Source organism: Gavia stellata, chromosome 27 (assembly GCF_030936135.1).
Source record: "Gavia stellata isolate bGavSte3 chromosome 27, bGavSte3.hap2, whole genome shotgun sequence".
NCBI classification, from domain to species: domain Eukaryota; kingdom Metazoa; phylum Chordata; class Aves; order Gaviiformes; family Gaviidae; genus Gavia; species Gavia stellata.
Window position 1 is genome coordinate 6,666,961 of NC_082620.1, and position 26,760 is coordinate 6,693,720.

The 26,760-nt window shown below is 43.6% G+C and overlaps 1 protein-coding gene across 2 annotated transcripts in view; it reads right to left on the minus strand.

The window, feature by feature from the left end:
• Positions 1-19,460, minus strand: part of DVL1 (dishevelled segment polarity protein 1) — a 99,748-nt gene extending 80,288 nt beyond the window's left edge. For both annotated transcript variants that reach the window (XM_059829922.1, XM_059829921.1), the window contains exon 1: positions 19,264-19,460. In XM_059829922.1, coding sequence (XP_059685905.1) covers positions 19,264-19,433 — 170 coding nt within the window. In that variant the 5' untranslated portion in view covers positions 19,434-19,460. The remainder of the gene's footprint in view (positions 1-19,263) is intronic.
• Between the last annotated feature and the right edge of the window lie 7,300 nt (positions 19,461-26,760).

Consider the following 26,760-nt stretch of genomic DNA (forward strand, 5'->3'; position numbering starts at 1 on the left):
CACTTAAAGTTTAACACTCAGGAGAGTGAATCCTATTAGGAAAGGAGTAATATATTTTCAAGAACTGCTTTTGTTTTGCATTTAAATTTCCACACTTACCATCCTTAGAGAAAAGAATGTTTGAAGATTTCATGACCTGACAGATGTGCATGTCTCTATTGTTTTTATTTATTTTACCTGCCTGCTGTAAGTAAAAAGAAAATATTTTAAAGAACAATGTGAGAAATTAGCAGTCTTGGCAAGGAAAAGTCAAGGTAGTCCTACGACTACTTAAAATAAGTTCTTAAGATCTAATGCAATTTTTAAGACCCAGGTTTCCATGAGCAGCTAGACAGAGCTGCTAACATTTAGCACTGTGCCTTTAATAGAATAAAGGTCTTGATTACTTGCCAGTAGTGCAGCTGATTTCACAAGCTTCTACAACTTATACCTAAATGCCTAAGATTTGAAAAACAAAATTGTTAAGAAGGAAATATTTGAGGCAAACTCTTAGAATAAGTACTGAAAATCAGAAACATTTATTCAACACATGCAGCACTGGACACATGTCTGTCTCACACACCCTTTTTTAGATGCATGGAGGACTGCTAATTTGATGACAATGTGACATCTGGTGTCCTATGAGGACAAAACAGCAAAGAGGTATTGACTGGAGTGACTGAGACTTTCCAAGAAGGAGAAGAGACAGTCAACTAAACTACCAACTCAAAGAAAGTTTAAAGAGACTCCTAACCGTGGAGAATGAAGCCTTCCACTCATCCAACAAGCATGCGCAGACATTACGCTTCGATCCTTCAATCCCAGGAGGAACCAAATAGGCATGTTTTTAGAGACAGATTCAACCTTTGCCTGTCTGTTGAGACTATCAACAACAGGGCAAAGGACAGTGGCGGTCTGTCTACTACAAAACTCCCAGGCACTGGAAGCTGAACCAACTGCTCAAACAATCCAACATCCACAGCGTTTTTTTCCAACCTAGAAGTCCACCCAAAAGCCACCATCACTTAAACTTACCGAATCCCTGAGGTCATGAAAGTTGACAAGAATGCCCCATTTGTGTGCAGAGTTATAAAGCCATTTCTTGATTTGTATGACATTACTCCAAAGAAATCAAACATATAGAGCTCTAATTATGATATTCAGTCTGCTGCTGAGAGTTCACAGTGCCCCAGTTATTAACTGACGTATTGTAAAGCTTCTTGTCAGCTTGGAATCCGGAGACAAATCACCACTGCTATTGCTCCTAGAAGACCTCAGGATAAAAGGAGAAAGGAACAATAAGACCCAAGAGTTTCTAGGACTATAAAAAAGAAGAAAGGTCTTATTTTGCTTAATTTGAAGCAACGCATTTTATTGGAATGACAGTGATAGACTCAAGGTTGTCAAAACCAATTGCATCCAGAAGCAATCACTGGAAGCAACCTTTAGTCAGTTTGCCAGGCTTGGCTAGACAATTATGTCATGAATTTGTTCTTGTATCCGGTATATCCCAGGCCATGGTCCCAGACTTTGGGCACAGCAAGTGACTGTAATTACTACTCACTCATTTTCTATTACTTTCACTTTTATTTCATGTAAAAAAAAGCGCAAGATTCTTCCCTAAAAAGCATGGATCTGTTCTACCTTGATGGATTTCTCCCCTTTCTGATATTTTGTTATTTTGTGTGTGTGAAGGGGGTATATCTCAGTTTAGTACATCAGTATTTAGCCAGATTGCAAACTTTTACTATACCAGAGGGATGACTGGGATATTATCCAGAACTAGTGCAACACACTAATCCTACCCTTGCTCCTAAATACATTAGACTGTACTTTGGTCTTGATTCTCTAGACTGTCCTCACCCAGCTGAAAAGCTTTACTAGTGCTCAACAGTTATCAATGTTTTCATTGTACATTGTTTAGTCTAACTGCTTTATTTACATGCTCACACCTATCACATCTGTGTCACCATAATTACGACAATCTGAAAAAGCTTTTAGTAAATAGAGGCCAATTTGCCAAGCACAGGAAGATGATCTACCTAGCACTTCCCTTTCTCTGTGGCTGTCAGGACTAGGAATGCAAGCAAAGTACACCAGAACAGCGGAACCTGCACAGCTCACAATTTGCTATCTCCAAGATTGTCTGATTCACAGAGCCTAATAAAGAGAGACACCGACCTTACTCTTTTCCTTCCTCTTTGTGCGTGTAAAATATACCCAGAGAGCAGCTACTGTCCTTCTCGCAGAAGGGTTTACGTTGCATACCCGCATACAAAAAACATAGTTGGAAGGACTGCTACATTTGTAAGTGCTAGTGCTCATGGAGCATGCTCTGGCCACCTCAGAAGTAATTCTTCTAAAGAAAATTCATGTTATACCACTAGGATAACAGGAATATTCATCCCTTTTTTCCCCCTCATAAGGAGAGATCATTTGTGTGCATACAAAATATGCAAAGGTGGGGATCAAACCTCTCTCTTTTCAACAAGTTTTACTTTAAGCCCATTATTTACTGTACCATGATCCTCTCATTCCACAAAAAAACCCCCAAACCTGCCTGCCTTACGCTTGTTTCTTTTTGCTTAGCTGCAATATAAGTTCTTCAGAGTAAGGACTGTTTTCTTACTAGGAGCTTAAACTATGCCTCACGAAACATGACGCCCATCTTCACAAAGGATCCCTCACTGTACAAACAACAATAAGTAACCATGCTGTATTTGTTTCTGCTGCCTTTTTACAGATGTAAAGAGCAAGTGCAATTCATGCAGCAACTCACAGGACAAGGCCAAGACAAACCAGCCAAAGATGTCCCCACAATAAAAACCTGTCAAGGAGATGCCTCCTAAAGCTCAGTCACTACCCTTCAACACCCATGAGCCCCTCCTGTCAGGAGTGAAAATCCCAGTTCTTTTTTGCACTGCCTGGTTTTAGTCACACAAACTAAAGTCAGCCTGGCACTAAAAATGCAAAGCTGCCCGGCAGCAAAGGATAATTCACAGCAGCATTATCTTCAATTCACTGCCTTACTGTTAATTTGGTCTGAATGGGAGGGTGGGGGAAGTGTTAGCAAAGACAAAAATCAGCAGATGACAAATTTGCTTATTAACCACATTGAATAAGAGCTGTATCACAAAAACGTATGGAGGGAGGGGGGATGAAAAGCAGGATGTGAAAGAAGCAGGAGCTGGAACAGCATGGCTAATGTCAACCATGAAATGCAACCCCTGCTGGGACAATTTGAAAGACAGAAGAGGCAGGCTTTTTAACATTAACTATTTGATCGCTCTACCTCAGATGCATCTCTCTACTATCACATGAGGAACAGGATTTCCATTTACCCTATAGGTAATTCTTACAAGCTAGAGACCTGAAACAGCACTGAGAACAACAAATAAATTCACTCTGCATCAAAAACTTTCGTTATCTTCACTCAAAGCTGATCAGGACACACTGTGCAAGAGTCATCACAAAACAAGTAAAACACCAAAGAGCTCTTAACAATGCTCCAGCTGCACATTTACAGAGGCTCCAGGGCCATTACTTACCTTTATTCCAAATACTCAAAGCTCTTTGGAAGGCATATTCTGTACCATTTTAGGACTAGGTTCTAGTACCATTGAAGCCAGTGAGGATTTTTGCATCGACTGAAATGGGGAACTCGTCAAGCATGTCTACAAGCATTGCTCTTGCTCAACAATCTCTAATGACTAAGTATCCCCACGTTTCCCAGTGACATCAGAAATCCAACCTCTCCCTGGAATTCAACAGTTTGACTAGCACCTCTCATTAGAAACAACATGGTTGGTCCAGAGATTCCTAAATATTCATGTTTTGTGCAGTACTCGTATCTGGCCATCACTTGCTACTACAGTGCAGCTTTCTTCCTCAATAAGAACAAAATGTAATTAGCGTCAGACACTTCTTTGCATATTCTTTTTCAAATGAAGAAAAAGTTTGTCATGCATCCTTACTCCCTCCTCATCTCTGTACCAGGCAAGTCTCAGGGCTCAATAAGTTTTGTTCCATTTACTGAACCCTTTTTCAGTTAGGGTCTATAACTAAAATAGGTCATAAATTACAACTGGAAATAAACATATTTAAAAAGTAGCGCCAAGAAGTCTTGCAAACCCACTCTTTTAGTAGTTCCATTCTTTCTGCATTGGCAAATTATTTTTATTTATTTATATAATTTTAAGAATTCAACCACAACAGTAAATTCAATGGAAAATATTACGTGGCTACAAATGGAACAATCACTGAAGCTGGTCATTGCAAAGAACTTCTGCTACAATGACTGCCAAAAAGCAATGGGCAGGGAGGGGAGAAAGAGCCCCTCTGCACTCCAGCAAAACAAAAGGAAAGAGAAATCTGATAAGATACCATGCATTTGCACTGGTATACTTCTGTAAGCGCCAACTCTCAGCATTTATGCTAGTCTGCAGCAAGCTAGAGCTTTACTCTGATTTAGAAGTTTTTACAAATCAGAACTGAAACCCAAAAATAAAAGCCCCTGTTTACAAGTTTCCCGAGCATGTAATTTTAGCATGCTTACAGTCTCCTCCAAAGGCACAACTCATGTACATAAATTAAGCTAGGCACAAGTTTAACTGGTTGTAGTATCAGGTACTAGATCACTTACTCAAGGTCAAATACAGAGTAGCTGGAAGAGGGAAAATTGAACTCAGACCTCAAATCCCAAACCAGTGCCTCAACCCACATACTCATTCTTCTCTTCACATTCCAGAGGGAAGGCAAAGAGAAGTCATTTAAGTATTGCAGGTTTCAGATAGGATTTCACTAACAAAACTCTTATTTTGAGACAATTTTCAAATCTATCTGTTCCTCTTTAAGTGATGAATGCTTGGTTTCAACAGCCTAACAGTTGTTAAAACACAAGCTCTTGTCCCTGTTCCCCATAGTAAGACAGCTGTTAACGAACAGTATTTGCACACTTAATTACTAAGGATTTTCCAAATGCATCTACTTCTACACCTCAGAAATGCAAAGGCAGGTTAAAAATAAATAAATAAATCGAAATCTGGAGGCTCCCTTTAAAGTGCTGCTCCTCACAAATTGCTGAATGACCTCTATAGGACACTACTTTTTCCAAAAGCAGAGATATCTTAAAAATAGAATTTTGCAAACCTAGCAGCTTTCCAGAGCACTGGATTGACTCCATACCTTAGTCATTACAACTGCGACTGCAAGTTACTGTGAAAATGCCATCCTTACAAGACTCGAGGGGCCTCAGGATCTACCTCCCGTGCCACAGCCCTATCAGGTCAGCCATCAGTCACATTCCAGTTAGTAACTAGCTGATTCACCGTCGGCATCACAGCCACCCTTTGCCTGCAGCAGGCACACACACGCCCCCCCCATCTAAATCAGAAATTCTCATACTGGTTAGGCACGCACGGTCTTCACCAATTATATTATTGCCAAACAAAGCCAAGAATGCCGATCCTCACTTCACCCGCTTAATAAAAAAGAGCCAGAGTACTTTTCAAAAAGGAGACGTTATCTTCTTCAGAAACGATAAAACAGGTAAAAGTAAACCCAATAGCCAAATGATCCATAGCAAGTCCAAGGCATAAGGTGAAGGGGTTCTCTTGTTATCCTCAAGTGTTTCACTCCAGTAACTGAATGGAGGATATCATGTTTTGTATGCTTTGAGCATCCTCCCAAATGATTTTCATACTTTATCTTACCAATGCCACTGAAATAACCAAAAATTATTGTTATTCCCTCAGTTACTTACATTTCACATGGAAATAAGCCACAACAGAATCATAGGGCAACTATTTAGGTCGTTCCTTCCTCAAGCACTGTAAATTCTTCTGTGTTTGCTCAGCAGCTTGTCTCAACTGATTAAACTCTACAGCAGAAATTGGAGGACAAGCCTCCAGTAGTCTTCTCTGAGAACTGGGACCCCAAAACAGCATCAGCAAAATCACCAGTGACATCCTCCTACTTCCCCAACATGCTCATTAAACCGTGAGCTGGTACTTAATTACTTCAGAAAACGGCATTCTAGTGGCAGGCCAGTCCAAATGTCCTTCGCTAAAAGGCAAGCAGTAATCAGATGGAAAAAGCAGAGCCTACACATCAAAGCTTTACCTGCACATATGTACACTTAAAATCCTCTTTTAGCTGTGATGCTGAAGCAGAGTTGAAGGCTAACAGAAGATCCAGAGAACTGTATGCTCATACCATATCCGCACTGCTCGCTACCTCAACACTGATACTCATCGTGGAAGAACTCACCCATCCACATTAGTGGAGCTGACAGGAGAAAGCTGCCTCAAGCACAGACATATTTTTTCCTTAAGTCAGCACAACAGGAAGACTGTACTTCTTCTGAAGCAACATTTTCAGGACGCAGCTCACTGATCTTTATTGATTCTAAAACTCAGCTCCAAATAGCCAGCTGCGTTGAACTAGCCATGACCAACCGTTCCTCCCTTAAACATATACATTCTCAGCATTCTATCCTCTCTCACCAGGCATTTTCTTCTTGCAAAGAAAAGCTTCCAAATCTAGGGTCATTTATATACTATATGTATTTATACCCAAACTCTAGGGTCTTACAGCTTGGAGCATCTCAAACTGTTTTCAGGAGTACTTGCAATCCAACAAAAGGGAACCTATGGAAGCAATTCCATCCAAAAATCTGGACAAATATATTGGTCAGAAGAGTCTGTCCCAAAGCCCATCAAAATTAACTATTAACTATTTCTAGGTACCATTACGGGGTTTGAATCAGGCCCCTATTGGGAACTATGAGCAAGACAAACAGTAATGAACACCTGTGTAAGCACATTACTACATATGTATGGCTTTGCTTCCGAGATTTAAGTTAAATAATAAGCATTCAAGCATTTGACTAAATTAGGGTTTAAAAGCTCTGTGTGTCCCCAGTTCCCACACGCTATATAAACTGATGCTTGGATACCACAGCAACGGGACCTTAGGAACAGGCCCTGCTCCCATCCCCTACTTGGCCACAGAGACATTTACTCAGAGTTCCATGAAGAAGACCACCTGGCTCCAAAACACACAAGTATTTCTGTTATTGCCAGAAGACAAACAACAGATGAAGCAGTAGCAGTAAAATCAACAGATTCCTGAAGTACCAGATAACCTTGAAAGAAAGCCCCAAGATGACAAACTAGTTCACCTCCATGATCTCTGCTTATAAGGTGGAGATGTAAAAGGCTGGAAATTCTGTATTTTTCGGCTCAGATGGGAGCGTATTTTCACTATATTATGTTCTCACACAAACATGCATGTAGAAGACAAAGCAATCAGACCAAAACATCCTGCAAAAATAAAGATGGTTACAGATACTCTTTTCTTCCCTGTAGGAACAACGATGACTGAAAAATGGCTTATGCATTTTCATAAGACACTGTATTTCTGCTAGAAAAGACAGTTACCCATCCACAAACTGATGCAGGTTTCAGTCCAAGTGGTATCTTTCACCTGGAAGTTATCATCACGTTTGGGAAAACAAGCAAAATTTAGTATCTAAAGGGATCTTCTCAGGAGACAGCTGGATGCCACTCTTAGATTTGCAGGTTATCTGGAGAGGAGACATGACCCCTTCATTTTTTCCTCCTCTATCTGCCAATTTTTGGAGGGTGTGTAAGGAGAGGAATTTTCTTTTTTGTATACTCTCAAAGTAAACGAGGGTCAGAAAACAGTGGGAGCTGCCATGAACTCCGAGGGGAAAAAAAAAAATTCAGATGTTACTATCAACAGATGCTGCTTCCTTGAGAATACCTCTTACAAATTTGCCTTTTTTAACACATCGATTTTTAGGCTAACTAAAATCATGATGAGAAAATACCTTCCAAAATACTTTAACTGGCTATTGATGGACTACATCTAACACATGTAGAAGATTTCAGCATGTTTGAAGCTAACCAAAGGTTAAGTCTCTGTATCATGGCATAGTAGCATGCAGAAGTAAAGGCTTACACTTATATAATCATGCAAACATAGGGCTGGCTGATTCTTTTTCATTTCTGCTTTTTCACAGGGTCGGTTGTGTCAGGGAAAGGACCATGCCACAGCAACCCCAAGAGTGCTTTCCTGGTATCACTTCAAGTCAGTCTCCACAAGACTACTTTGGACCGTACAGGTAAATGCATAGAGAACTGAAGACCAAAACAGACCGAGTGTCATTCTATTGATAAAGGACATTTTTACAACTTTCATGTATTTTATTGTCAGCAACATGCTCTTATACAGACGTTTTGATTCAATTACTATTAGGCTTCCAACTGCAATACTAGCTTTGTGAGCTAAACTAACAGTGCAGACCAATTTAAAAGCACCATTGTCTGCATTCACTGCTAAATCTTTGAACAGAAGCAAAATAAGGCAAAAAAACCTGTCTTGAAACTCTTGAATGAGCAAGGCAAGACTGCACTTCTGAACACTAACGGTGAGATTTTTCAGGAATGGTTTTCCTCTATCTTCATTAGAAGTAGAGTTAGACCTACCCTAAATGATTATGAAAAAACAACACATTTTGCTGGGACAAGAAAAACAGATGAGTTTAATCATCTGTCCAGATTCAGCACCCCAACCAAGTGAATTAAAGCAAGCACAGATTAAACAAACAGTAAAACTGATATTAGAGATTGTCAGGAATGCTTTACTCCCCCTTTTAATTTTTCCAATCCACCTACTCAGTGTATCTTCTCTGAAAACAGTCAGTTCTTTGGAACTGGGGTTGCATATACTGCATCTTGCAAAATTCTTAACAAATAGCTGCGCTTAAACTGAATTTACATGTGTTTTTCTCATTAGCTACATGTAGAGGGATTTCAAAATGCTGGCTACTGAAGACCACAGTACTCTGACATTTACTCAAGACTACCAGACAAGAGGCTTCATTTACAGATTGCACAAGCATCCCTTGCAGGACTTAATTACTGCCATGTAATAACACAATTAGAGCACATAAAGTAAACATTTAGCAAAAGATGAGGCACCTGTTTTCTTTATAAATAACATAGCCAAAGAAAAGATGTAATCCTGGATATCGCAAGTAATTAGCCATTAAACTGCACCAGAAAAGAATTCTGCTCAGTACAATGCAGTAGTTTACAGACTTCAGCTTTAGTGAACTACAGGGAATCCTTATGCAATAAGAATGCAAACAATGGAGTAAATAGAGAGTAACTATGAGGCACGAGCAAGCTTTTTTAAAAAAATAACTATAGGACCAAGTAATATTAATCTGTCTCAATTCAGTGCCCTGTCCATTTTTACTGGAGGCCATTCACCTCCTCTCCATTATTCAGTACAGTCAAGCTATCCAAAACATTCAAACAAAGGATCGGCAACAGCACAGCTTGCTCCTTATACAACAGGCTGAGTCCTGTCAGTACAAGGGCAAAGCTAGATTTCAAGGAACAAAGGATAAATTAAGTCTGTCTGTAGCACCAGTAACTGAAAGGACACTGCCACATTTTTGAGCCGCTTTCTCAAGTTCTCTTTGGGTGTTTCAGCATGTAGTGTTGAGTGCTGCTTCAGTTAGCGTAGATGACAAAGCAAAAGAAATACTCAGAACTCACTCACTCACCTCAGGATTATCTGGTAGACACAGAAAGGACAAAGGCTGACTTTACCTCCAGTACTCGCAAAATAGACGGTTAAGTCACACAAAAATACCAAGCCATCTTCCTTTTCCCACATACACTGAAAATAGGACTAAAAGTCTTCTAGATACTGCCTTTACTCAGTGAAATTAACACTTCTCACTTTGCTTCCTCTCTCTTAATTACTTTCCAAATAAAATCGAGAAATCTCAGCATTTTAAGGAACCAAAAACCTCGACAGAATAAACTACAATAAAGTCAGCATCATTAATTAGAACAATCAGATGATTCTATTCAATTTTCCCTCCCATAATGTGAGGCACATTGAGAGAGGTACATACCTGCTAAGAAAGGGGATCAGGGTTTAATGGCTTTAAGATACTTGATCTCAACCGACTTTATGTAAGACTGGACTCCAACACTGCTGAAAGTTTCAAGGATAATGCTGCTCCTTTTTAGCTTACCATGAACACAGAAAAAAAAAAAAAAAAAACTGCCTCTGTGTGGTAGAAGTGTTAAGTAAATTAAAAAAAAAAAGGCTTGCCACTTTGCAAACACCAGCTGATATCCCCAAGTTATTTAACGCAAAAGGAGGTGGAATAGAAACTTCAACCTTCGCCATTTCAAAGAGGCTGTAAACACAGCTCACTGCTGTAATTGCAAGTAACCACCCTGCACATTTACCCTGGAGATGCTAAAATTGGACCAAGTAGCAATAAAGACAGTGGACTAGCTATTCAGTCAGCAGAAACATTAAGAAACTGGGCGCTTGCAAAGAAATTCTAATAGCAAGTCAGATCCCTACCAATCACAAAGCGTTCAAGATCACAATGGGGAGAATATAATATACTGCAAGTTACTCGAGGTCTAGTATTCTCAAGGCAAATACCAGCTGCATAAAGACATTGATGGATACCCGTTCTCCATGTCTATTTACAAGGAAAGAATGATGTAAACACAGAAAAGAGAGTGAGAATTAGCCAGAACTTAAGGGGGGGGGGAATCACCATTTAAAAGAATTTCACATAGAAATGAAGGCAGAAAATCTACTGTTGATCATATCAAGCACAACAACAAATCTAATCACCCAAATATACATGAACCCCAACTGTTGTGGAAAAAAGAGAGAAAGGAAGTAACTTTAATCATCAAGACATCCAAATTGAAACATGTCGTGATTCCTAAAGAAGACAAACACCAGAACAGGGAGAGAATTCTAGCAGTGACGCCATATACAGAAAAATTACTATCTGTGCTTCATAAACACCACCCTGTCAACCTTTCCACCTAACACTGTGGCACAACAGTTGAAATAAATGGTTGGTGCTCCTGACGAATCTCTGAAAGTACTAATCAGAATGCTAATTGACAAGGTTGCACACAGTGATGGTAACACCCACCAGGCTGCATTTGAAGTCAAATCTCAAATGCAAGCATGAACAATGCTATTTTCAAAAATGCCAAACTCATGCTTGAAGGTAAGCAGAATCCAAGTGAAGGGAGTCTGCTGTACTAATCTCAACTACACCATGGAAATCTTTACAGGCTTTAATATTGTATGTAAATTAATTCCTTAATTCCAAACTTCAATCTATTTCATTGCAATTTATGGTTGGTTTCAAAGCGCCGAGTGTGGATCTCCTCCTGGTGCATCTAGATCTCCTCCTGGTTGCCTGTTCACTCTCCTGTGGCAGGCCAGAATGGTAATAATCTTTCAAGAATTATTATTATTAAATAAATCACATTTAATTCAACCTACTTCACAGGCAAATTTTAATTAGAGATACAGCAAGCCCATAGATAAGTTGCTGAACTTGAATCCTATAGAGATTGTTAATGTTTCCACCAGCTGTACAGTCTGTGTGTGTATTCTTAAGCCAAAACAAGTCTACCTGAGCACTGGAAAAAAGAAAAACAAAACTGTGCATACACTATGTGGAGGTGTTCATTAAATGAACAGTAGTAAACTTGTTTTTCTAACTTGTCCCACTGCAGATCACTAGCCACAGGAAGCAGACCAAACCTGATGTATCCCTTTAGCATGTTTTCATAGGATTAGCTTTTAATAAATGTAACATACTCCACCCTCAGAGCAGAGCAGTCCTCAGGTTCCAGCAGAAAAAGTGGTTGTTTTAAATATTTAGATTACATTACAGTTGGGACATTAAAATAAGCAGTGACTTGTACTGTAGACAGCTATCAGAATCAGCTTGGCAAAATATGTGTAAGCTAACCTAGTGTGGTTACAAAGTATGAGCTTTGAGGTCTGTTAGGCTGGTGTTCTTATACATATTTTTATTATTTGTACTACAATAGTGCTTTCTGATGTCAGCAAACAGAAAAGCACCACAGTGCTAGATGCTGTGTAAACATAAGTAGTAAGACACACAGTCTCCAGAAGGTTTATAAATTTCAGCAGAGAAAATGGGAAAAAGCTAGGAGAAATAAAGGCTATTCTCATTAGGCAAGTAGCTAACACAGGCTTCAATTCAGCACTACACTTCAGTGTGTCCAAGTACTCTGCTGAGTCCAAGCCTAAATCTGTGGCTGAATACAATTTTTTTCTATTTCCCAAGTCTCAGTTCAGGGCTTTAACTATGCAACTATCCATCTGCTTCCACTAGGTAACAGTACTCCAACTTTCTGTAGGTATTAGGGAAATCTCCCTTCCAGTCTTAAGAATTCTCCTTCCTCCGAAGGCCTCGATGCAGTTGCTGTTGATCCAGATACTCAAGCCGAGGACCTGCTCTTAGTAATCCCTATTTTCAGAATATTATTCCAGATTTATTTGATTGAATCTAGGTGAAACTTGGCCTTCACTTTTGAGCTCCTCTACCAAAAGCAGACCAAGACTCCTGCACTGCAATGTTTACAGCATTTAAGTGTGCAACAGACCATGCTGAGTGGAATGAAAGCTGGAAAGAACCATGATCAACCCACTGAACTGTAAAGTCAGAGTCGCCATACTCAGTTTTATCAGCTGTCTCAAGGAACTAATAAAAGTCCAAGCATCTTCTCAACTCAATCTACTTAACCACCTGTGGGGTTTTTGAGGAAAGCGTTCATTAATAAGCATTCTCCTCCCACTGCACTCACTGCAAGTTACACATTCGAACCAGTATTGTTCACGTGACAGAACAGTTCAGCGACTTCACTAGGCTTTGGATCAGTCCCAAACAGAGCTTCAGTGCTGCCACATACCCTGCTATAGCCTCCCACAGCAAAGCTGGCAGCAGCAGAAGAGGAGGGTCATGAATCTTAGCCATGGACTGTAACATGCCTTGCATTCATTTTCTTGGTCAGTCATGCTTGTGTACATCACAGGGAACAGCTGTCCCAGCGTGACCTGAAGACAACTTTAACTATTATGCAATCATTCCTTTCTAGCCTACAGGCAGGCAAACCTGGCCAAAAAGGGTACAGGATACCAAAAAAAAAAAAAAAAAAATCTTTAAAAGAAACCCATTTGTTGCTCTATCTGTTCCACCACTCTTCCGATCCAAAAGGTATTTTCAGTAAACATGCCATAGGCATTTGCAAAGATCTGTATGGTAAATTATGTGACTGTATTACCAGCTGAAGCCCCAACCCTTTTGAGCCTTGTGTCCAAGTAAGTCTAACTGCATCTCAGATCTCTGAATATCTACTAACTGATGAAGCAGCCTGAGATAATGGAGAAAATACAAAGGGTTAACACTGAAAGGACACAAGTCTTCAGGAAACCTGCTTTCATTAGTTCTACCCTCATGGAACTACTTCCTTGCTCGTTCACTCCTCCTAAATACACCCTGTTCCCTCAATAACATTGAGGGTAGAAGAGACTAAAGAAGGAGGAGGCAGAGATGCACGTGGGAAAACAAGCACACAGAGGGAGATTCTACATGGTTGCTTTGTAAAGATAATCTTGCTTATATTTCAAGGCTAAAAGTTATATGGCACACCTCTTCTTATCTGCTCATCCACCTGCCCTTCATTCAGGTCAGTAACGTGGACATTGTCCTGAATTCTGACTGCTCTCTAGACCTTCACATCCAGCCTACATTTAGGTCTTGCAGTCTGTGTAGTATTTCTGAAACTTTCCATTTATACAGTTAAAATACTTGCCAGAGCTTTGATCATAGTAGTTACCTCAACATCCCCTTGCCTAGTTCCGATCCATACAGACTCATTCTATTGGTATCAATCCTTGTCACAGACCTGCAAAGATCATTTTCCTAAACTGTTATTTTTAGCACATGCCCCCTCTGCACATTAGTCTACGAGCTCTGTATTTTCTAATGCAAATATTAATCACTTGCCTTCATTTTATTCTGTTTCAAAAAAGACAAACTCCTACCTGTAACTGACCTACATCAGGCTCTGTCACCTGCTTGCTCAGTTTTCAAACAAGGATGGAGATAGGCATCCTTTCATGTTGCTCTTTAGTCTTGAGAGGATCTCCTTAAAAACACCAGCAAAAGTACCTCATTAAAATCTTTGTTGCAATAACTACTAAAAAAAAAAAAAAGCCCAACCCAAAACTACGCTCTTACTACTACACAGCACAGCAGAGTCCACCTAAAAGGCAGAATCCTACCTGCAAGGCACTTTTGCCTAGTGTGCTGCCTTACCCCTGAAAAACCACGGAAACAGTTTTCCAAGCACAGAACTCAGCCCAAAAACCTTCTCTTGAGTTTGGCTAGCTCAGAGTCTAGAACTCTGTGGCATCTCATTGACAGAGAACAGGCAGAAATAAGGCTTCCACGTTTTTGTCCAATGTTCTTTTGCTTGCTGGATTTTTACACCAGCTTTCATAGTTACGTCCAATGAGTGCAGAATTCTGCAAATATAACACGCAAATCAACTTTCTGTTTTTCAAGTATGTCCAGTGTCCAAATGGCACTTTAAGCATTAATTGTCTAAGCCTCACTGATAATTAGGCAACTCCTCCTTTCATTTGTCCCCATGAAAAATATTTTGAGGGTGGCTTTTTTAATATCTTGTATCTAAAAGCTTTCCCAAGCATGACATTATTCTGCATCTCCACTGCTAGACATTTGTCAATTAGGACTCCCATTTCTCAGTTAGGACTCCTCTTAGGGCAAGGGTGAAAACAGAGAGAATACATTGCCTCCATGAGAAACGACACAAAACAGTGCTTCTCATGTTCCTCTTCTACCAAAAATTGCCCCATTCAGCTCATAATCTCAATCCCAAATGAGATTCCTACTGCTTTAAATCACAATTGCTCGCCAGTTTTCAACACACCAAGTACCAAGAAAATCAATTTCTGCGCAAGAAACAGCTGCACCTAAAAGTACAGTTTAAAAGGAAGTTCTTTTGCTGATACCAAAGGAATGCCTAAAAAGCCACTCCTCAAAGTACTCCCTAAAGAAGTATAATCAAAAGAGTATTAGTTCACACAACGGAAAGAATGAGGACTTGAACCTCACCCAGAAGAATGGCAGAACAGACATACTCTGGTATTCGATGGATAAAGATTGCAGAGCCTTAGACTGGCTTGCTCTTCCTATCCTGCAGTACTGAGAGACACCATCAGCAGCTCCGGCCCCAGCGACATGTTGACTGAACAGAGCAAAGGAAGCCAGAACAATGCAGAGAGAGTATCTTTATTAGTATGAGCTTTTGTACAGATCACGTATTTAAGATAGTACAGTTCTTCTTCTGAACCTCTCCTGCTAGAATCATGTCACAGCATAGCATCCTATACTGACCAGAGATGAAACAGTAGCACGGAGTCTCAGAGTAGGTTATTACATAGCAAAATTAAAAGCATGTAACTCATGGGTATGACTGGATCATATACATTTATAATTTTGTATTTTTGGAAGTTAGTGACAGTGTTTTACAAGAAAAGCTCTTGAAATACTAAATATGTAAGAGCAGACAGATAGGAATTCCTCTTATAGGATCTGTCACACAGATTCATTATGAATCATCTGGATCCAACACAAGTTTATGCAGCTGTCAGAGTTTCAGTCATGACAGCCCAGGCATCACAAACTAGAGCTTTATTTTTAGATGTATTCATTATTCGCCATTTTTCAATCATCAAAGAATCAACAAAATTGCATTATACATTATTGCGAGGATGTGCGTGGCTGTAACCTTAGCATCAACAATTTCAGTGACTGGAAGTGACCTCTGAGCTCTTCCCCAGAGAGGAAAGAATCAGTCGCTGTAAGCAACTAAGTAAGCTCATGACACAGCTCCGTGTCTATAAAACACATATCATAAATATTACCTTTTCTAAATTTCATTGCTGGTGGATACTATCACATTAACGAGTCTGATCCCGTAATGTCCCTGCTTTATTTCCCACCAACTAGAATAAAAATAGAAGCTACAAAACACTTTGAAGGGTTGAGTCAAAATCAGAACACAGACATCCTACATCTTAAAAACAACATCCTATCTACAGATGGAGTCAGTAGGCAAGCCTGGGTTTTCAGAATAAAGACGGGTCCATCCCATCAAGAGTTAGTGCAGAAGGCACCCTTGAGAATGATATGGCACAGGGAAAAGTGTTCTTAAGGCAAAGTAATGCTGCCAGGAAAATCAAGATGAAGGTTCCGCATTGCATCTATTTTCCACAGCTTTACTGATAGTGTAACATGAAGACTGAAAGGCAGAGGACTAAATTAAACTGTAACCGAAGTTCAGACACAAATATGCCACTCCTACACCTTTCTTCTCCTGCACCTCCCGAGAAGCCAAGCTGAAAGCAGGCTGGTAACTCGGCACAGGTACACAAAACACATAACTGCTTAATTTCATAACACAGCTTGATGTGGCTCCACGTCCCCAGCCCAACTCCATTTCAATCCTTGGAAACAATTCAACACATCCACCGTTTCTGAACACATTTAGTTATTACATTATTTCAGGATCCAGGAAAGGCTGTGCCTTAATTACAACAACATGTGCAGTATTGCAAAGTCAGTTCCCGATCACTGGCTTCTCAAGGAGGCTCCACTTCTCCAGGAAAACATTTGCTTTCCTAACACAAGAAGTACTTTTCACTCCACGTTGGGATTTACAAACTGCCCTGCCAACCGGCAGTCACCATGCCAAATTACAGCTCCGCACAGCCATTGAGCAGCAACATGAAGAACAGAAGACTGGAACTGTAGAACACTACATTTAAAACCAAAATGTTACTGTAGTTTAGGCCTAAGTACCACTTTCAGAACACAGAGAAAAGAATTTCTTTGGAGGACATTTTCAGGCACATGAGGTAGAAATTAGACACACAATTTTGTTACGGTTAGTGGCAACTGCATCTATAATTACCTGTTCGCAACAACAATTTTAAAAAGTCAGCTGAAGACAAGATGATGAAAAAAAGCCTGTATTTACTACTAACGCTTGCTAAGACAGCCAAGATTCATATACGCTTTCTTCTAATTCCCCATCTTTCACAAGTAATTAGGATGCAGAGAGAAACAAAAATTTGGTTGACAAACAAAACAAGACCAAACAAAAATCTGATTGACAGCTTACTGGCTTTCAAGAGTCACTATCTACAGAGCTACTTCTAGCTGTCTCAAGACAATGGATTGCCACCCTAATGCATTCAGTAGTTACATTTGAGCCTATTGTTTAAATAAGACAGAAATTACAGGTCTTAATCCTCATCATCCACTTGCAGCCCTTCATCTTCCATCACCTCCATTTCCAAGACAACGCAAGAAGAACAGACACTTTTCACCCCAGTTTCGAGACTAACCAGAGAATCCACTGAGGGCTTACGTTACTAACTCTGTTACCTGGTCAAAGATCAAGAACAGCCCAAACGTGTTAGAGATCTTCCTAGTATGTTCAGCATGCCTCAGCACAGTTTACATTTTCTAGTAGTAAATTTCTGTAGCAGTGAGAATGAATGCACACGCTGTCTCAACAAACCCAACATCCTTTATTGAGGTTGCACCACAAAAACTTAAGAGCTTGAATTTATACGACAACTGCAGGGTATCTGTCCCTGTCACTTGAGGGTGAAGGAGACAGATTTATGGACAGACAATTTCAAAGAACTTATTTTGAAAACAAACAGTTTGTATAGTTGTTTCCCAAAAACATGTTTTCACAATCCAGGAAAACAAGAAGTCAACACATGAACACTCCTACAGTAACACACCAATACTAACAACTCGCCACATAAGAAATACATGTCAACAAACAATATCCACATTCTGCTGTGGAAAAAAACACAACGTTACAGGCTTTAGGTCTCACAGATAAGAAAGAGGCTACACGATATGTAAAAAGATGCTTGGGATGACTTATCTCACCAAACAGAAAATTCGCACCTCAACCGTGGTGTTTAGAGTCAGGTCCATATTAGTTTCCACAAACATGCTCTCTTTTTTACCAGCAAGGCATTTAAGCATATAACATTGTCTTGCCAGTGACAGATGTCAGTACAAAGAGAAGTGATTTGCCACAAAAGGATTAATACATTTTGAAAGTTACTGTCTGGCAAACTGTCAAAGGGATTTTTATTGGTTTATTTTATTACGACTGTAAATAAGCCCAGTGGCATGCAACCCACACTTGGGTGCGGAGACTAGAACGATGCCAGACATCTCCTAGCTCCAGTCAGAAATCTGGCCTACACGATCACAAAGGTCGTTTGAAAGTCTGGCCCTCGTCTCCTGCACTCCCAGTAAGCAGAAGGGGCTGGCAGTGGGGAGCAGGGAGCACGCCCTTTGAAGAAGCGGCCCTTTCCACCACCGACCCTTCCACACTCGCCGCCTGACCAAGGGCGTGCGAATGCAGACCCAGAAGAGCAGCCCGACTTTCAGACCGGCACTTCTGCCCTGGCACAAGGCTTCACCTTTCAGCGTGTCTGCAGCCGGACTCTCCTTGGCTCTTCAGAAATCCCCGCCCTGGCGAAGCGCTCCTGCCACAGGCCCCGCAGCCTCGCCCCGACACGGTGACAGCTACGGCCGGCGGCTGCCACTCACCCCCTGCCCGGCGTCACCCTCCGGCCCGGCCCGGCCGGGAGCGACAGGGCGGGCGGGGAGCGGCCGAGGGAGCCCGGCCCGCCCCGGTCATCGCCCAGCGCGCCAGGCGGGCAGCGCGCCGGGGGGGGCTGCTGGCACACAACCCGAGAGGCCTCCTCGCCTCGGGGTGGGGGGGAAACGGCCGGGGCTGTCAGCCCCCGCGGCGGGCGCCGGGCTGGAGGGCCGCAGGGGCCCCGACGGCGGGGTGCGGGCGGCGACGGCAGCCGCGCCGACCCCGGCGCTCGCCGGGCCGGGCCGGGCCGGGCCGGGCCGCCATGTTAGCGGCGGCGGCACTGGCGGCTCCCCCGGGGTGCCGGCGGCTGCCGCCGGGGCCTAGCGCCGAGCGGGCGCCGCAGTGCGCGGCGCGGGGCGGCGGGCAGGGCCGCACCCGGCGGCGGGCCCGGGCCGCGCAGCCGAGCGCCCCGGCACGGCCCGCACGCGGGCGGGGGCTGCAGCGGAGCCCCCGGGCAGGCGGCGCCCGCCGGCGGCGGCGAAGCAGGTGTCTCCCGCCCGGGGCCGAGGGAGGCTTAAAGACCTCCCCTCGGCTGTCAGCGGGAAGGGGCGCGGGGAGGAGAGGAGAGGAGGGGCAGGGACCGGGACCGGGACCGCCGCCCCCCGCCCCCCGCCCCGCCACACGCGGCCCCCGCCGGCCCGGAGCCGCTCACCCGAAGTCCTGGTCCATGGACTTGAAGAAGAACTTGTAGCTGTGCACGGGCCGGTTGCTGAGGACATTTTTGAAATCGGCCAGAGTGACTTTTTCCGGCGGGACGGGCAGCTTCACCAGATAGGGGGTCTCCTCCTCGTCTATGTGGTAGATGATCTTGGTCTCCGCCATGGGAGAGGGGGAGCGGGGAGCAGCGGGGAGCCGGCCCGGGCCTCCGCCGCCGCTCGGCTCCTCTCACGGCCTCCGGCCCAGAGCCGCCCCCGACAGGAAGGCAGCTCCCAGCGCCCGGCCGCCGCCGCGCAGGGGCTCCTCGGCCGGGATTTCGCTCCCTGCACTGCTCTCTAGCTGCCCGACCCGGGAACGGCAGCCCGCCGCCGCCCGCCCCGCCTGCATCCTCCGGCCGCCGCTCGCCGGCCCCCCCGCCGCGCTCGCCCGCGGGCCGCCGCGGCCCCCCGTGCCCGGGCCGGCGGGGGGGGGGGGTGGGGGGGGTGGCGCGCGGGGCGGGCAGCGGGGGCGCGGGGCGGCCGGGCCCGCCGCCCTCCTCCCGCCACCGCCGCGCTGCCCGCGGGCCAGCCGCGCGCCCGCACGCCGCCCCCTGCCGGCGCGGCGGCACCAGCGCCGGCCGCGCCGCCGCCGCGGGGAGCGGGCCGGGCCCGGGCGGCTGCGGGGGGGCGCCGGCGGGAGGTGCCGGCGGGAGGCGGGCCGGCCGCGACTCGGGCGGCGGTGGCTCGGGCCGCCGTGCCCGGCAACCCGCGGGCAGCAAGCTGGCGGGGAGGAATGGCCCCGCCGCCCCGTGCCCCCGCGGGAGAGGCGGCAGGGCGGGTTTTGGCAACCCCGTCGTGCCGGTCCCGGCCTTCCCAAGGGAACGAGCAGCCGGAGCGGGGGTGCTAAGCGCTCGCTCCTCGCCGCAGAAACCATCTCTCACGTTCAAAACGCTTAGGCGCACAAACAGTGCTCTGGGTGCTTCCGCTGTTGGCAGCGGTTTATCCCAGCGCAGCACAGAGGGGAGGCTCTGGTGGTAGACGCATCAGAGTCTTCGGCCTAAGAAAAACACTTGCCGTCCCAGCAAACATTCCCAAAGGGTTATCTAAACACTGCTAGTCCCCCTCCAACTCTCTCCTTATTTTCTCCTTCTAGGAATTAGTAAACACTTTCCAGGGACAGCGCCCTCGGCATCGTACAAAGGTGGTCAGTATCCTCATTCACAGGACAACAGGAAAGGGGAGGTACGTTACTACACGTATACCCGGTTAGTAAAGCTTTCCGCTCCGCTCCAGCAGTCTTTACACGGTGCAAGACACATTCTCTCCACTGTATTTATATGAGAGAGGGGCAGGGCAGAGAGCTGGTTACTCACAGCACTACAATGCCAGGCGGACCACTGTATTTCAGGTACCTCAAGAATTCGGACGCCTCTCCCCAGCGGACCGCTGCCCTTTGTGTTTCATGGGAATTGAGATGGGTTCGGTCTAAGCAATGAGCTCATGGATTCTCTGCAGATCATGAAATTTTCCACAGTGCAGCTGGCTTCTCCGCAGCTTATGCTAATAGGAGAGCAGAGACACCGTCGTGGCTCAGAAGAAATTGCTTTTAATAGCTGCTTCAATGGAAGCCTGTTGGGCACAGAGCCCATGAGGTGCTTGGCATGGAGCAAGCTTTAGACCTATCATCTCTTGAATTTCACAGAACAGCAAGAGTCACTGTTCAGTGCTGCCAGGTGAGATAGGTATGTTTTGGAGCACCCAGTCCAGAGAAAAATCTTTAGAGCACCATGTTTTGCAGGTGATGTATTTGGGAAGAGTTCACCTTTCTTTCTAGAAATCCCCCAAAACAACATCCAGAAAATGAAGATTTCAGAACAGGTGCTTAGGTCTCAAGGAATCTTGTGTTCATTAAAAAATACTTCTTCAGAAAAGTCACAAGCTAACGACATTCTCTCTTTTTCCCTTTCAAAGTGTGAGGACATTCACTTCTCAGAATATTCAGCTGCCTTCTGTGAAGGTGTAAATCACAGCTCAGTGACTGAATTACCTGTGGCACTGGAATGATTTTTCTACCAGCATGATGCAGAGGAGCCAATTGCATCAGAGGCTGCCAAAAGGTCTGTTAACATTATTGCTAGCTTTTATTTTAATTTTTCTGGAAGTTTAATCATTACCAGTTCCCAGATCCCACCAGCACACTACCCCATGAACACTGCGATACCACTTCCAGAGCCAAATTCTCTTAGGCAGAGCCAGATCTGTGCACCTCTCTACCCATGGCATGGTTAATCCACAGCTCAACAAGGTTTAACAATATTGAGAAACCAAAACATCATCAACTATCTGCTGTCATTTCTGGTATAGTGAAGCAATTAAAAAATCATATTCACTGGGGCTCTGCAAGTCCAGCGATTTGCTCATCTGCTGGCATTCATACCACTCATCACTGCTAAACTTGAATGCCTGTATGATCAGCAAACAAGGTAAGATAAACAGCAAAGTAAAAGTATGGCCTTAGTCTTCATCATGCAACTAGTGATCTGGTACTGTTTTAAGTCAGGAATGACCAACTTAGTACACTTCAAAGAGTACTTTCCAAGAGCGGTAGCCACTGAGGGTTAGTCATTTCTCACTGTTTCAATTTTGGAATTCCGATAGAGTAAGGCATAAAGTACTGAAGATTTCTGTAAAACTGTGTGTTCAACTTTCTGTCCTGCATGTGTGCACAGACACATGCTATGGTTCTACGGGCACCCGAGCGTACTCTTGGTATGGAAAGTATGCCATGAATTCATCAATTCTACCACAAACAAGAATCTCTGAGCAAGAATGGGGAAGACTTCCTTCGGCAGGACTATAAGGTAACTCTAGTACAAGCTATATTTTCTGAAATACTGTCATTTTTGCAGTATGAAACTCAGGTAAAATATAACCCTTTGGTCTCTTCAGTTCGTACTTAATGACCTCCTGAATTCCTCAGAGACCCAGGTGGTATCCACACAAAGACTAAATCTGTGAAGAGCTCTGTTCTTGCTCTATTAGCTTTGCTTTTACTTTTGACAACTGAAAATATAATGAGTTGTATAATTGTCAGATGACTACCTTGGAACAGACACGGTAAGACTGGATCTATGACTCACAAAAAGCTTTCCGTGTCCCCATAAAGCACAGAAGAGAGGAGATAACCCACTTTCATGTTACAGTCAAACCACAAGCTAATCCAATTAAAGAGCGGACACAGGAATGCAGAATATACCACCTTAGCAAACCACTGGTCCATCAGGGCTAATATCTTGCTTCTTGTGGAGTTCAGGCCTTAACACTTCAGTGGAAAATAAATATAAGGCATAAAATCTCTTGCTCTTAGTGCTATGCTCTCCGTGATAGAGCAAATAGTCTTGCTGACCCCTGCAGGGAGCAGATAGGGCCCTGAGGTGTGAAAGCTGCTCACCTTTTATCCTCATTTATATAGCAGTGCACTTCATTACCACACAGAGAATAACCAAGCCCTTTTAAAAAGCCATCCTTTGAATTATAGTGATGGTGGTTGCTTGTCTCAATGAATTCAAAAAGCTCATCACACTCTGGGTTCTTAGCAAATAAGTATTTGTTTAAAGAGATATGACAGAAAGAAAACCAAAGCTCTGAGCACTCTGACACTCACCAAAGCTGTGACCTGGGACCCACTGTGAGACTTCATGGGTGTTTTTTATCCACCTGCAAGAACGTACTTGTAAAAGAACAAAATCATCTTTCACTTGGAGGATTATTTCTTCTTGAGAAGTCAGTCGCTGGCAGTTTTGCCACTCATGTCAATGAAATCAGATTTGACTCTGAGTACTTTAATTTGGATAGTCAACCCCGGGAAATGAAGATTTCTGTCGTCATTTGTTTCAGGATCAATGCGGTTAGCATCACTGCAAGCTTCCCATCATGTACTGCCAGCTATCCATGCCACTTGTAGGACTGATGGTACCTCCAAGGAGGCCAGTAGCGCGGATGTATTGGAAACTAAACTGATGACACCCACTAGCCAGGGAAGATTCCTTCCAGACTGGAATCACAGTAGTAACCTAGAGACACAAAATCTGGGTTGCCAAAGTATGGAGTCCCATCAGTAGGACTAATCCTTATATTCCTTCGCTTAAGTATTTTCTCCAAAATCACCACTGTTTACAAATAAAAGGAGAAATGGATTTTGGACTTTTATCATTGAAGGACTGTGTCAGAAGCTGGTGTCTGAATGAACCTCACAGGAACTGTTAGCCAACATATTCCTCCTCTTCGGAGATCCTAAGTTTCCCTGAGTAAATACCAAGCGCTATACGAAGACTTTCAGCACATTCAAAAAGGCAAGCTACGCAGCTGCTCTTCACCTCTGGGGCAAAGATTCCATCTCATTCTAGCAAGTCACACAGGCAAAATTAGCATCAATGCAGAATAAGAACAAAACACGGAAATGATCTTAAAAGGGAAAGAGAAGCACAAAGATGTAACTGCAACCACACAGTTTGGATGTGCTTAAAACTAAGACGCTGTAGGCTGGCTCCTGAGCTGGTATTCATCAACAGGGTGTGATCTAAGTCAGTTTACACTACTCATGGATCTGGTCTAAAAGATCTGCAAGTTTGGGGTTTTTTTCCTTTTATTCTTCCTCTCTGAGGCGCGGCCCTTGGGCACAGTCAGGTCACGGCAGAAGTCAGTCCCAATAGTTTACAAGGAAATAAAGACATCAAACACTAGAGGGAAGCAAAAGACTTGCGGTCCAGCAACCTGCTCCCAGCCTCCTGGGCAAAGCTCCCCAGGGCTTTCACTGCCGCTGGATTCAAATACAAACAGACCTGGGGGGAAATGATGGGGGGTATTTTCAGTGACATTTCCAAAAACCCTCTTAATTGAGGAACGTGTGTTATGGAGGGATATTGCACTCCCACACTTTTTCTGGAGTCTTCTTAGTGCCAGTCATGCAGAACCAGTCACTATTGCACACATACACTCAGCAGTGTCAAGCATTTTCAAACATTTTCATGCGATGCACACCTCATCAATGAGTTTAATGGGTCGATCCAGCTCCTACTCATCATGACTCAAGCTATTTTCTTTCCTCAGGCATTTTCTGGTTCTCCTTCTTAGCAGCTGCAGCACTTCTTTAAAAGGGGAGAGCCACACTTGAAAAATTTCCCTGCAATTGTCTTCAGAGCAGCTGATCTGCAGAGGGCCACATACACGTTTAAAAATTTGACTTCTAGGGAACAGTGGAGTTTTTTTGCTTAGGAATGTCTATTCGGATCTTCATCCTACTTTTCTCAGGTCCCCAGTGTTTCTTCTTCCTCTCAGAGATTTGTTATATTAATGACTAGCAAGTCTGTCTCTACTGGTAAGACTCTCCCCAGACTGGGAGGCAATCTGGACTTAATTTCAGTTGAGTTGAAGACAATGAAAATATTTAATTTCAGTGGTCTGCAAAGCAGGCCCTGTGGTTGCTAAATTAGCTTTTCCTTGTTCCCAGCTGCTTTCCTGGAAAATCAGACCCATTGTCTACAGAGACAGAGAAAAGTAACAAGATGCCCCAGCAACAAATAACCAACAGTGGAGTTGTTGGCTGGAGTCTGCCAGCAGAGAGCCAGTGTGCCAGCAGAAAGAAACAGGGCTTAAAGCATTAATGACACCCAGCACTAGCTAAGACTATGCCCTAAGACCTCACTCTTCAAGATAATTGCATAATTGCAGCTGCCTTTTTTGCAGGCTCCCCCATGTGTAGGAAAAAAAAAAAGCCACACGAGGTTCAAGGGGGAACCAGGCAACTTGTACATGCATAGTGTCAGGCAAGTTCAAATCAACAGGCCTGAAAACACTGCATTTGTATTTTTGAAGCTCTCAAAAAAACTCCACTCAAGCTCCATATTCCCCCAACAAAGAACAAATACAGAAATCCAATCCAACATGTGTCCTCTCAGTCCAGCAAAATGGTGGCATCTCTGGCTTCCAGCATCAACAGTATAATTTGAAGACTTTTTTTTTTTATGGCATGGTGCTCTAGTTTCCCTGTGGCATTTAAGAAAGAAAAAAAAAAAAAAAAAAAGGGTAAGTTTAAATCTTAGAAAAATGCTGTTCAGTCAGATGTTCCCAGTCAGACTGGCACCAGCTCCAGGATGATCTCACTTTGCCCAAAGTATCTTTTTTTCAGTAGTTCTCATTTGGCTTCTCCTCACCGTGAAGAATCTCACTTACAGATTATAGCAGCGACTGACCAGTAAAGTCCCACAACAGTACCAGAAAGGGTAATTTGGATGAGATCTTTATTGTACATGGCCCCTGGCTCAACTTGCTCAAGAACTCATAATTCATTCTCAACAACAGCAGAACGAAGAAACTACTCCCCATCCACTTCTCACTGTCTTCATCTCCCAACGCTTTTAACCTGTTTGGTTTTTTTCCTCCCTGGTTATCTGAGAAACCACAAGCAGCCATCACAGGGAGATTCACCCCAGTGAAAAGGTGGTATAAAATAGCAGGAGACTGGCTGTAGTATGATTTCCAACCAGGTAAGAGAGAAGATAATACTTTTGCCAGAGCTAGACAAGCTGCTCAATAATCTTAGTTTGCCAAATGCACTTCTTGGCCACTTTTTAGTTTCATATCCTGCTTTGATCCTTCAAATTCTTGCACCTGCACCCTGCACTGTCCATCCAAGCAGCAACACAAGCTGCTCCCGTCAGTGTCCCTGGAAGAACTCTGTCACACCAGCTGGGATACTACTCAGTGCGTGGAAGCCCTCCAAGAGCAGAATGTGTAGCAGGAACTTTGCAAGGTGTTAGTTCTGCAAGGAAAAGAGGAATTTGGGCTGGGAGTGAAGTATAAAATTGTGCCGTTAACTATTCCAGCAGGATATGTTATCTTCCCTTCTGGAGCTGCAGAATTATGTACTATGAAGGAGCTGCCAGCCTTCCTCTCTGATAGATGGTTTGAACTCCATCTACAACCGCAGATCTGTTCATCATACAACACTTTTGGAGAGCTAAAATTTGTCTGTGGGCCCCATGACCAAGTCAAATGATGATGTCCCATGTGGAAACCATACTGAAATCACTGGAATAACTTATTGCATCCAATCTGCACTTTGTCAAGCACTTTAGGATGCTCCAAGATGAAACACACTGCACAGCTATTGGGAAGAATTAGCTAATGCTGGCTAATAGCTTAGATAGCATCTCCAAAAAGCAAGAAAGAAAATCAACCTTAACTTGAAACTCCATTATATTCTCCTTTATTTCTTAAATGCTAGGAGAGTTACACAACAGTGATAAATGGTAAAAGTTAAGTAACAATAATAATGAAAATACTGTTACAACAAAGGAAAAAACCCAAGCTTTACGGAACAAGTCCTCCTCTCAGTCTTGAGAGGAAGCAGAGTGCGCATAGAGCTGAAAAGAGGGGGTCTAGTTCTAGTCTCAGTTTTAGCCCCCTTTAAGGTCACTACCATACACCCTTTCCTTGTTCCACAACAAGGGCTT